Source organism: Neodiprion pinetum, chromosome 2 (genome assembly GCF_021155775.2).
Source record: "Neodiprion pinetum isolate iyNeoPine1 chromosome 2, iyNeoPine1.2, whole genome shotgun sequence".
In the NCBI taxonomy this organism is placed as follows: Eukaryota; Metazoa; Arthropoda; class Insecta; order Hymenoptera; family Diprionidae; genus Neodiprion; species Neodiprion pinetum.
In genome coordinates, this window is record NC_060233.1 from 36,646,816 (window position 1) to 36,660,235 (window position 13,420).

A 13,420-nucleotide genomic window follows, 5' to 3' on the forward strand; every position below is an offset into this window, starting at 1 on the left:
AGAAAAAAGTCCGCACTTTGATGACTCGTTCGAATACTCCAAACAGAACGGATGGTTTTCTTTTCGACTCTTTGCAGCTCGCGAGGTACTCGATCATTGTGAAATATGAACCGGTATCATCCGCGCTAAATTTGTTTACAAAATATGAGATAAAATTTTGTTGGCTAATGCATGTGCGTGACACAAGGCAGATTAATCGAGCGATATTTATAATTGATACACCGTAGGTGGACTCTTTTTCCCGGCTAAACGGCTCAGATGTGAAAGTTTATAGGTTTTCAATTCGGAATAACGGACACATGCAGGTTTTTAGTTCGTGTTTGAACAGGAATTATTCAATGGGATTCAGTGGGGTTGCCACATCGATTGTTTGTTCGTGTAATACATGCACCAACATATGCAAAAGCCTATTATTTACGCTCGCAAAAGTCAGCTGAGCGAATTTAAGGTACGTTTCAAAGTATTTTCCGTATAACTGATCGTATTTGGAGACTTTTCCGTAGACATGGATTATCCGGAGAAGCGTTCATCTCCGGACGAGGTCGAGGACCGTGGTTAAAGCCGTAATCCGGTTTGTTTCCATCTTGAGGTACCCGTAATTGTTAACGACGGATTTCACGGAAGAGACGCAAAATCTTCGAGAGGGATGAATTTCGTCGAGAGCGCCGTCGTATAAAGATGGGGGGAAAAATACTCGGGTACTAATTGGAACAATGTAGTATATCAGGTAGGTACACGGTCCAATGTACCTACGTACAGAAGGTGAAGGTATGGCAGGGACAAGGGCTGGGTGTACGAGGAAGTTGATCCCGCGGTAAGAACCTTGGAAACGTCGAATCGTGTATCCTTGGGGAAATTGTGAAAACGCAGTAGTGCGTCAGAGGACATAAAGAACACTTGAATCGATGGTCACGTTGCGCGAGACTTCAAAAAGTCCCGGGCAGGACTTGAGGGTTGCGTACTGATATTCGCATTCGTTCGTCTCGGGTTGTCTTGCAGTCAGGAGAGAAACGATGACCGACTCTGAGAAACGAGCTTGTGAATGTGTACATAGTGTACGTACATATATATCGCTCGTCGGTTCTTCTCTATATACCAAAGTGGAATGGAAGGACGTTGAATATATATTCACAAAGAGCAGCGAGACTCTCGGACGAACTTGCAGGCGAGAGCAGGGAGTGCAGAGAGAGAGAGAGAGAGAGAGAGAGAGTGAAACTGGGAGCGGCAATGGGGCGCTGCAGGGAAGAGGCGGAAACCCTGGAGTGAGCGTAACTCGAGAGAGTTGAATCAATGCGACAGTCCTCAGCTTCTACCTCAGCCCTCTTTCCAACCAGCCTCTCACCCTCTCTCGCTCTCCACCCCCGTCAAGCCCGCCACCCCAAGGCTCTGGTTCCAACTAAAGTTGATATACCGTTCCGATTCCACGACCGTGGGATTCACTCCCATCCATCCATCCGTAATCAAAACGAAATCACGTCATATAACTCAGATTAAACTTCAAAGCTGCGATTCGGTTTATCGACGTGGAAAGACTATCGTGAAAAATTCCAATAAGAAAAAAAAAAAAATGGTTACAAACATGATGTACGAGCTTTCTAATATTCTAAACATCGCCGAGTCAATACGAACCAGTGTTGTTTTAATTTTCATCACGTATACTGCCAACGTAAGATGACACATCCAACTGACAATGAGAGCCGATGAAAAACAATTTGTAATAAAATTACAATATCTACCTTAATTGCCCGTGCTTACGACCATCGGATACCTAGGTACACAGACATACAACGAAAATGCACAACGTAAGCTAGAGGTTAGACTGACCGGTAATAATCCTCCTTGCAGTATATATTTCCATCCCTGGCGAAGCAAGTGAGTTCGGCAGCCAGGGGTAGCCGGCAATGGCAGCACCTGAGACAGCCGCAGTGCCAGGCTCGGTCGGCAGCCCTGAGATACCACCGCTCGGCGATTTCTCGTCCGCAGCCTCCGCAGCTTAGCCCTCCTTCCGGGTTGCTGGACGGGTCGCTGGTGCCCACCTGACAGCTGCCGACGGCACCATCCCCCGGTAGGGGGTTTCCACCGCCGCAGCCCACTTCCTTCAGCATCGCCGACCGCCGCGCCAGCACCCTGACCTCATGCTGACCCCGTTACCAACGATTCCCTCGTCGTCTGGACTTTGGTCGGTTCTTGTATTCCTGTCAGAGGGACGGGGAGAGACGGAGCGTTAGTTATTTTCTCGAGTTTTATTTATTTATTTATTTTTTAACATTTTTCTGCGTAGGTATATCGCGAGAGAAGAGCGGAGCGAAGGAATCGTTTGACTGCTCCATATGATCCGCCGTACAGTTCGATTTGTATTATAATTTTTATACTGGAATTTCTTTTTACACGGACACCGCGGTATGCGAGCGGTAAAAGTTTGAAAGCCACTTCGGAGATGGATGGAAAAATATATAACGTTAGAAATCGTCGATGCGCTGGGCGAACGTGGGAAAATCGTTTTCTTTTTGATAAAAACTTGGCCATGTTCTCGAACGACTTCCTGCACGTCTCAGTGTCTGCACTTGGCGTACGTACAGTGACTACCACTGTGAGGTTTACGCGCTACAGGCATCGGTGTATAAGATACAATTACCCGATGCTATATAAAGAAGTATAAAGACGCACGCTGATGCTCTTCGAATTGTCAATTTACTATCTGACGCTCGAACGATTAACCGCGACGCGACGGCGCAGGAATTTCAATGGGAGCTTGGCAAAATTTGATGCATCTTGTAGACGGTATTTTGTACAATCAATTTCTCGACACCTAGCGGTTAGTGTTAAATTGCACCTCAGGAGCTCGACGTAAGGTCTTCGTTAGAGGTTCAGGCTGGGAAAAGGCTGAAAACGAGAGGTTTGAATTTTGCAACGTCATCCCCATGAAAATAACTACACGGTAATTTCTGCTGGGATAAAACTACAACTAGCATAACGTCAGGTAGTCGAAGAAAAAGTTTTGAGGGATTTTTTTTTCAAGTTTCCCTTCAATTATTGCAGGCACATCACAACGCAACGATTGAGGATAAAAATTGATTACTTGACTGTATTCCGAAAATAATAATAAAAAGAAATGTCTCATCCTTGAATTTTCGTCTGATTTATTTCAAAGCAGTTGACGTTTTCCTTTACTCCAGGCCATTGAATCTGGATGTTTATTCTCTTAAAGGAAGTTAATAAATATCACGGTGGGTAAACGGGGAATTAAGTAATCTAGATGGTCGAAGATGGAACTTCGAAGAAGCGTTGCAGATTCTGCGCGGCGCAAAAAGGTATATATATGTAGGTATCTGTCAGATATAATCGCTGCAGCGGAATACTGCACGAGCTAATTTCTCTACAGCGAGCTTTTACGCGTGGGATGGTATCGACGTAAGTATGATGCTAATGAAGACAGTAATGATCGTAACAAATTAAAATCGAGTTAGATATTAATCGCGAGGCCGTGAGATAGGATGCTATGCGTAGTATTACTCCGCAGGAACCGAACGCCTTTATATACAGGTAATTAACATTACTCAAAGTTGAATAATTGGCACATGGACACCGCGCAGCCTGAATCTTCTCGAGACATTAAAAATCGGTGTTTAATTTCTTTTTATTTCCGATTGCAATGCAAAACGTCAAACGAGTAAGTCTGAATTCTAATTCAAGTTCAAAAAATTATACAATAACACAGCACCGACCCTGTCACGCTGTTTCATGAATGAAAAGGATCGAAAGCTTGCCCAATGCCGCGAGACAAACGCGGCTCGGTGCGCTGATGAATGAATTCTGGCCGGGTAGGTTAACTGGGTTTCTGAATCAGCCAATCAGCCCAGGAGCTAATTAGTCAGGTCTGCTTATAGTACAATAAATCAATGTCCGCCGGGCGACGGAGAGGTGGAAGACTCGTATTCGTCGAGCCACGTGGCTCTCGGTCCGAAGAAGAAGACCGGCCTCTCATCTCGGGCCCGTCGGACGTCCTCTTAATTATTTTCTACACACGTTCCTGCGCGATATGACGTGCGGGGAAAGCAGGAAAAACGGGCCGAGGAGGAGTCGCAGTTTCCGCCTCCCCGAGCTGGTTCGGAAATATTTTAACGACCCTTTCGTTTTCCAGGACTCACTGAATCCCGCAGCTACCTGCTCCAGGCGTTACCAGCTCGATGTCAGGATCGTCCTGGCCGTCGGTCCGCGGCAGCGCGACGAAGAAGATCCCAAATTCCTCAGATCGGATCTCGCGACGGTCCAAGCACCACAATTGTCACTGTAATCACTTTTCGTCGAGCTTTGATATTCCTCCGGTAAAACGTCGGTTAAATCGCGGAGCCGTCGCTCGGTTTTTTTGCGCGTGTGTCTCTCTTTAGTCGAGCGATTTCAACTTCCTCTCGTCTGCAGGACGACGGGAAGATCAGGCTTTCCTAATTGTCCCGCTCAAGGAGGCGACGGGCGACTCGAGGCTGTGAGTATCGCTCGTCCTCGCGATTTTTCCTCGGTTTAGAAACGGCGCCGCGCGGCTTGATTCGAACGAAATTTCTGTCGCAGTCACACTAAGCGAACACACACGGCTCTCCGGATGCCACGGCTGCTGGATCGGCCCCGGCTTTCGAGGTACGAGGGCGCTACGAAGAGGGGTTGGGGATTATGGGAGGGGTTTCCAAGGGGTAGATACGCCCGGGTGCGCCAGGGTGCCTGGAAGCTTTGCGCGGCGGCTGCGCGGTCGCAGTCGGCGCCACGACGCCGGCTGATCCGCCGTCGGCGGGCGTCGCTCCCAACGTATAAGGATTTTCCAGAACCGACAACCACGCCAAAGTCGGCGCAGCCCCAGCCATTCAACGCAATTGACAGCGTACTGCATCAGTCCCGTTGGCAATATCATCTTGGCTTACAATTACTACCGGTATAGTCAAGGCAATTCAATACTGGGCGTCCGTTATTCATACCGTAATAGTTCATTCTTTGGTAGACTAGTGTCAGGTACTCGGTATTGGTTTCGCATTAATTCACAGATCACGAATGCAGACTCGGTACCTTTCATCAGCGCTGGTAGGATCATACCCTTCAGGGAACAAGCATTGATGGTTCATTGTCGCCAAAGAGACTGCACCGGTAGCGATAGCCTTGGCACGATCATCAAACCAACATTGGTCCGGTTCTGGAACCTTGCACAGGTCTGCTTCTGTTCGAGAGAAAAGCGGGTGAAAAGGGAGCAGGAAGACTCGGATTTCGTTCCGGCTTCCTTCGGCTTAAGTCGTAACAAGCCGTCGATCAAGGCCCGAGGTCCGTCTAATAAACGCGGAGCGACACAGAGGGCAATTATACCGCACCTCGGGTGGTAATAATCTTCCGAAAAAGTACCTTCCAGATCTAGATTTCCCGTGTTAATTCCTAGCCGCGCTCCGCAGCGCTCGTTCGAAAGCCCGGGGGTCGGTGACAGCGGCGATCTGAGAGATGAGAACAATTAACCCCCGGGTCCCGGGTCACCGGGGAGCGGCAAAACCGAGGGAATGAGCATAATTCGGGTCGACCAGTTGCGGCTGGTTAAATTAATTGCTACTCCCGTGTACGCGCGTGTATTATAATACGTACAATAACAGCCGAGTAGGAACATAGGAACATGGCGCGTATTCGTCGAGGATACCGGAAACGGCGAGAATCCCTCCGAATTCTAAGGACGGCTTCGTGACGAGCCTCGGGATTATTTCGACGGCGTTTCAGGCCCTCGATTCTCGAGGCGCCGAACGTCGCGATGGCAGGGAGGGGGTCCTGGACACCGGGTTCCCCGGCCTTCCACTGCACCCGTCGCACTCTCGACACGCAGCCTCCTCGAGGCGCGGCCTCCCGTCGTCCCGGTCGATCGCGGCGCCGGGCATCGACCAATCGGGAACGAAGAAGGGGACCAGGTCGCCCGCGGATTGGTAGGCGGCGGTTGTCTCGGTGACAGGCCGATGCCGGCGTTCAACGCCGACGGGGAACGGGAATGGGTTCCGCAGCATCCGTACCAGCCGGCTGCGGGCCAGCAGTGGGAGTCATCTGGTGGCACGTCGAGGAAACGACGCGACGGTTCGACAGAATTTTCAGGAATACATGTAGATATATTCAGGGGCGCGCAAGGTCGTGGAAATCCTTCGCGGTTTCCCAGGCGCGTGATTCCGTCGCGGAAAAAGGCGAGACTCCGGACGGGAACCCGGCGACGTGGGCGAAGGTGACGGAGGTGAAAAGAAGGGGTTGACGAAGACAAATGGTGGCCTTCACCCCGGAAGACGAGACGAGCTCTCTTGTTGCTCTTTTTTCTTCTTCTTCTTCTTCTTCTTCCGAGGCAACGACCAACCTTTGCCTGCGGGAAACGTCGGCATCCCCGCGTGTCAGGTGTCAGGAGGAGATCCGTCCCGGGTCCTCCGGGTTTAATTAAAAATAGGCCGCTGGGTGAGCTGCTCTACAGGATCACCAACTCTGAGGACGTGGCTAAACACTCCTCGGGTCAATCTTGGGTGCTTGCTGCGATGGTACGAAGCTTGTTATTCAATTAGCGTTAATTTGTTATCCTCGCGTTTGGTCGTGCGGTTTTTTTGTGGAGATATATATATATACACATACACGTATATATGAAGAACGAGGCGGATGTCACAGCGAGTTTCTACCCTGACCCGCGTTTCTGTTCTGTACTCGCGGATCTATAAGCTCTCTTATTTGTTGTTGGCCAGACGTAGATGTATACATAGAAACGTTTCTGATTTGTTTCCACTCAAACCGGGAGCGCGTTTTAAATCAATCATTCGCACAATTCGTCAAATCAAAACTTACAATTAGCGTTGTTACTGGTACTGCTTCACTCACAATCAGACGAAAAGAAACACACAGCACCGAAGTGAGGTGGTTGTACCAGTCATCGACACCTTCGAGTAAACACTGAGGTTCAAACATGTGCTAATTTGCAACCAAGGTAACGATGATTCAACTTTCGGACTTTCCTAGAATAGTAGATAACAAAAAGCATTACTAGGCTAGGTACGAATTATACTGTAATTAGGAATGAATTCAGAGGCTTCGCAATTAGAATACTGATACTTGTGGGCCGGAAAATTCATTTCGCATTAATCATAAATTGCGAATTACAAGTTGAAACGTTTTTCGAACTTACGATGAAACGGATTTACGTTTTATGTTATTGGATACATGATAGCTTTCGGTGTGAAGTTCGACAAAAAATTAGTCCAACTTTTGAGGAAGGTAGAACGATAAGCCTATGCCTCTCAGCACTTGTATTTATTAATAAATTATTTTAATGTATGGCTTGATTTTGCACCACGGGATGCGTTATAGTTCTTTCCCGAGTATGAGAGGTGCATACTGTGATTTCACCGAGGTGTTATACACATTTTTTTTCTCTTATTTGAATCAATTTGGGAGATTCAACTCAGGCGGACTCTGTTGTTTGGGTTAAATTTACAATCAGTTAGCATTAATTTTCTGGTCTGGCAGTTGCACGGCGCAAATCACGTATCGACGACCCTGCCGCGTGAAAAACTGGCCTCATCGTCAGTTTTCTGCAGCATAAGGTGCACCGGACTGCGAGCAGCAACAAGCTGCAGTTGTACCTTAATCAATTTATGCGCATGTTGTAGTTTCGCTAGTTACCTTCGTGGAAGTAACTATATTATAAACTAGCCCGTGCTGATAACTCAAAAAGGCAGACACTTGAGTATACAACTATTTAGATAATCCAAACAACAATCGGCACTCTGTATATAATAATTAGAAGTTCCCGGCCCTCTACGTAGGGTTGTAATTGCTTGATGATTGTAAATAAGTGGATTGCATAATAAGATTAGCGTCGGAACTCCGTATATATAAGCCTTAAGTGGTGTGCATTTGCTTTAACATGCGTATAATGTAACATAGGCGGGTGCGTTACGATATTCGCGGCGATACTACGTTTGTTAGATTTACAACGCGAGCGTTTTTTTGCCACGGATAATGAATTAAGCAATTATCAGACAGGGTAATAAATTCTCCGCCGTTATACGTTTTCACCTGTTAATAGACGGAAAATGCGCAGAAACTCGTCCGTCAGCGATATTCGGACAGAGACGAATGGCGAGAGAATGAGCATCCAGCCGGGCTGCATAGGTGTGCAGTTTATGGAGAAAAGCGAGATAAAACCGACTCGCCGTTGACCGCTGTCCGACCAATTCGTAACCTATTAATCAGAAATGCATCGGGCATGGAGTTGGCGGAGAGAGAAGCGGAAGTCGGCGATACTAATCTGCGCCTCGCTCTCCTTCTTCCACATTTAAATCCACTTAAACTCGGCTAGACGCTTCTCTCTCCCACTCTCCCTTGCTCTTTCCTTCTTTCCTTTTTTCTTTCTTTCTTTCTTTCTTTCTTTCTTTCTTTCTTTCTTTCCTTCTTTTTCGCTGAATGTGCAAGGAGCCAGCGCTTATCTGATTTCGAGTCGCGAACTGCATCCCCGCTCTCCCTGCACTTCCTGCACAGTGCAGCTACTATTACGCCCGAAAGAATTGAAAAATGTATCTCTTGTTTAACAAGGGCAAGTATATATGTCCCGCCGCCTAAATGGGCGAGTAACCGTTCTTATCTGTTTAATATTAAACGAGATCCTTCCGCGGATCTTCGTTTCGCTACTCGAACACGCGTCGGCTGAAGTAACATACCTACTTTTCAGTCTGCATTGAGTCGCTGAAACAACTTCTGACAAACCGTTACTGCTTTTTTCGCACATTCGTAAGCATTCAAATTTCTCTACTTCTACTACTACTACTATTACTAAAGCTGCAATCTGCGAGTAAGAGATACGTGCGAGCGTTGCAGTTTTGCAACATAATTTTTCGCCATAGATTGCAATTATTGCACTGAAATGCAATTTATGAACATTCAGCAAAACTACGTTGCACCATGCATATTTATGTAAAATTTTTGGTCCCTTTTCATTCCTCCTTTTAAACTTTCGAATATAAATCATCCTTTTTTGAAAAAGTTCGTAAGACAACTTATGTAAAATAAGATCCTCGCTCAGCGAAAAAACAGAGTACGCGTAGTTATTCATTTGACTCGTCTGACAGTTCATTAATAACAGTTTTTTTTTATCCAAACGGAAGCTTTCGCTTCTGACAAAAACGTCGATTAATTATCCGACCGAAATTTACTTGAGAAAAATAACTTGTTTGTACAAAATGCTCATCGTTTGGACACAGTAATATACAATTCTAGTATATTTCACAAGTTCTACAGAGATTTGAAACTTGGCAAAATTTCAGATACGAGATTTCATCGCTAATAACTGTTATAAAAATGATTTTGGTTCCATTTCGGTGTAGATTACACGAGTATGATAAAAAAAAAAAAAAAAAAAATGCGCGTCACGATCTCACCACTAGAAGACGTTTCTTGTTCTTGATCTCGAGAGAGCTACTCGGTATAGAGATGGTATCGTTGTTAGACGCTGGGTAAGTTCGAAAGGAAAGAAAAGAGGACACGTTATCATTGGAAATCGACGTCCGCAGTCTCCAGGAGTCTTCGACATCGCCACAAGCGTCATTCGATCGTCTCTGAGAGTTGGGCGAGGATAGTCCCCCGATTTTTGCAACGTGTTTTATCCTTCCAGGGTAGGAAAGAAAGATACCGGACCGAGCGCACGGCAGTCGAGTGCAAGGCATATCTATCTATCTGCCGCATCGATCTTAACTCAATGCTGGAAACTAAGCCGCGTGTCATTAGTGCCAGGCGGCAGCCCCCGAAGCGGTTGAAATATACGGAGCGAATACGCCAAATCGGGAGGATCGTTTCAGTCGCGCGTTGCGCTAGATGGAAGCCGGAAGTTGCGCCAGACGTCGATCCTGCAGCGAAAGACCAGGGAACGCGTTGGGACGTCGAAAAGAATTCGCGTTAAAAAATACGTAACAATTTTCGGATGAATGGCAATCTGCGAGACGCATAATTGACCCGGTCGGAAGTAATTAAAAAAGATATCAAATCCCGGGAGTAAAAGGTAGAATTTGCGTAACCCCGAGCAAGCAAAAAATAATGCTAAGAAAAAATAATCATCGGATTGTGCCAAGATTTTTTCCCCGATCGAGTTACACACACATCGATACATCGATCGTCCGCAGATTTAATAGCATACGTCGAACTTAATTATACACACCGCGTATCTCCGACCTGTAATTTCTGTACAGGTGTTCAATCAAAGTCGTTTCACCGGGTCCGCGGAAGTTGGACTCGTACATAATCCGCAAATGGTGTAAATCAAAGGCGCGTTAAATCCTCCGGTCAGAACTTGGCCAACTTTCGCAAATCGCAATCTAATATCGCGAAAAACGTTCCTGCGGTACCTGCGGAGAAATAACTGTATAAGTGTGTCCGTTTCCCGGCCATTCGTCTTCCTCCTAGAGGCGGACTGCAGGCGAGGATGTAGCGCATTCTAAATCAGCGTGCGGACTATGACAAGTTTGCCCTGCGGTGATGAAAATTTGCTTTTATCATAAATTAAACGGAAGAATCGTGTTACGTGTGAAACGAGAAGTCGGAATCTCTCTCGATATTTCTTAAATTACACCCCAAATCTTTTCGGTACGTTTCTTGAATCTCAGCCGCGGTACCGAGCGAGTACAAATATGATCATCATCTCGCGTGGGGCAGACAAGTCTCATTACTCTCGGGGGCGAAGATCGGGTGCCGTGGACGCGAGCTGCATCCGGTGCAGGCGGAGTGATTTCTTTAACTTCCGTTCTTATCGCGAGCGCAGATCGAAAGAGAGTGGATATAGACCAGAACCACTTAAGATTAGGAATCTCGCTCCATGTGCACTCGCGCAATCGCTAAATTACCACCTAGCTGCGCTGCCGCCGAGTCATGCGTCGGTCTAACAGTTGCGAAAAATATTTTAGTATAAACCGATCCCGCGATCCGTGGGAATAACACGCTGTCTATAAAGAGGTGAAATGTTTTTTCAACAGGATAAAAAAAAGTCGATTATCCTTCATTTGTGTGGCTGTTTTTTCATTCCGAAAAGACGAAGGCACCGGCGACGCGGAATTCAGCAGCCAGTGATTCGAAATATAGAAACCTGCTCGGATTGCCAACGCGTTTATGCTCGTGGGCACGATCGGTATCTCGCAAAAGTTATCCCGCGATTGGAAGCCGATCAGTGCTGTTCGACGCACTCGCATCGACGTTGCTACGACGCTACGAAGCGACGCGCTTGCGAACGGTTGAAATACGAGGCGGGCACAAAGACGCGTCTCTCTGTTTACGCGTCGGCTTCTGTATTAAATCGTCCCACACCTTAGCTTCCTTTAAAAGCGACCGACCAGCGTTCCCGCTGCCCGCATGCGTTATACCTACTTACAAGTGCACATGTGCGTATATGTGTACGTTAACGCGGAAAGGATATGCCTGCGAAAAAGGAGAGAAGGCCGGCACGACTTATTACAGGTACAGGTATATGTATCCGTTATCCGACAAGGCAAGGAAAATAATTTCTCCAAAATAATCCACTCTCGTTATGTACAGGGATTATAATGGCTCACACTTGCGTAGCATTTTCTAAATCTCAAATTATAGCAAGTATTCGATTAAATTCAAGTCGACGAATGGTTACATTCACAAAGTTATTCGCAATACATTTTTATTTCTGCGTCATATGAAAATTTCTCGGAGTGTTTTTGTTCAGAATTACGTATATAACGGGGCTGTCGACCCTTTTTTTGAGGTCGAGATTCGTGGACTTCGATATTTGGAGATATATTCGTCATAATGTCGAAATCGACTAGGACAACCCCTTAAAATGACCACGAAAATCATGAATCGTATATGCGACTAATTTTCTGGTCTACTTCGTCCATCGCTGAGTGATCTGCGATAAGATTCAAATGTAGGTACCAGGACTTTGCTGTGGGTTTGAAGATTCTAACAGGCTACACTAGGGTCCCAGACAAGGAGCAGCTTCGCAGGCTTTGCAGCTTTGACGACGATTAATTCGAAAAACGTGAGTAGCATTTTTCACCGTTGATATATGAGTATAGGTACCGTTGCCACCTTGTCAATAACAAAACTACTTTATTCAATTTTTTTCACTCTTGGTCCAGGTTGAAGACGCTGCTTCGAACCTTGTCAATTCTATACAGGCAAGGCAAGAATTACATCAAAGACTGTGAGAGCTGGCAACAGTTTCTGAATTTGACAGGTCACATCTCTGTCTGGCGATTCGATAGATTTCACAGACGTGTCGTCCACGTTATAGTTAACGGTTTATTCGCAGGATCAAAACAATTCCTGAGGCACCGATCCAAAAAAATAATGACATACATCCTCATGCAAAAAACAAAAATATGAGTCTCGTCAAAGAAGTTAATTTAGTACTAATGTCTGTTGTAATTCATCTTGTTTCAATAATAAACTAACTTTTATCCACCTGCACTTTTGTTCAATCAGGATCTTGCTAACCCAATGAAATCACGATTGTTCTTCCGGATATTCAATTGCTTTTTTCACCAATCATCAATACTTGTTAATCAACATATTCAACTGTTTGTTCAAACATCGTGTTAAAGATCATTTCAACTTCGAGACTGAATATCCTTGTAAAATCCAACGCAATCTGTCTAAACACAACCTCACTTGCAATAGATCGCAATATCTGGCAGTTTGCGTTCAACTTCAATTCGACAAAGTTGATCAGTCAAATTGAATGACAGACAATAAGCTGATGAAAAAACGTTTACCACAGCGAAATTTAAAAAACCAAAGTCATCTGGACAGCACGCAAATATTTTTCGATGGCCTCCCAATTTTAGGAAATTATATCTCCACAAGTTTCGTACGAAACGTAGATAGAAACTTTTCAAAGGGCATTTAAAACGGTACTGATCTTCTATCTGCAGTTCGCGCGTGTTCGTGTAACAATCGGATTGTGGTTTCCATAGCGATGATCGAAAAAGGTGCCGAAACGCAGTGTCGAAGAAGCGGGGACAACGACATCGTGGCAGCAGTGCAGCGTGCGCGTTATATTTACGTAGGTGTAAAGTGGCTCCTCTGTGAAACCCGAGCTATTGGGGACATCAGACGAAGCCGCGATCGGTTGGGTCTTCCACTGGTTCTTCTGGCCCTTCTGGTCTTTCTCCCCGGCGTTATTTACCTAGACACCAGCGCAGCCGCCAGGGTGTGGTGTCTTGGCTTTGTGTGTCCTGATTCTACGGCCCTAAGATTCTCGAGGGTCGTTGGTTCGTGGCCAAGAACCATCATGTCTCGGTATACATTGTTAACACCAGGAGCACCACACTCTTGTTACCATGTTTGCTCAAACAATATTGTCCCTGGGGATATACAAGCCCTGAAGGAGGAACGACCGTCGACGCGTTCTTCAATCTTCCCAAAAGTC

The 13,420-nt window shown here is 46.1% G+C and overlaps 1 protein-coding gene across 4 annotated transcripts in view; it reads right to left on the bottom strand.

The window, feature by feature from the left end:
* LOC124212070 (LIM/homeobox protein Lhx9) overlaps positions 1-13,420 on the bottom strand; it is a 67,888-nt gene that overhangs the window by 12,824 nt on the left and 41,644 nt on the right. For 2 of the 4 annotated variants that reach the window (XM_046611798.2, XM_046611799.2), the window contains one exon: positions 1,825-2,195. In XM_046611798.2, the coding sequence (XP_046467754.1) occupies positions 1,825-2,105 (281 nt within the window). In that variant the 5' untranslated portion in view covers positions 2,106-2,195. Of the gene's footprint in view, positions 1-1,824; positions 2,196-4,148; positions 4,614-13,420 lie in introns of those variants that run through there. The other 2 variants (XM_046611797.1, XM_046611796.1) reach the window with 2 other exon arrangements.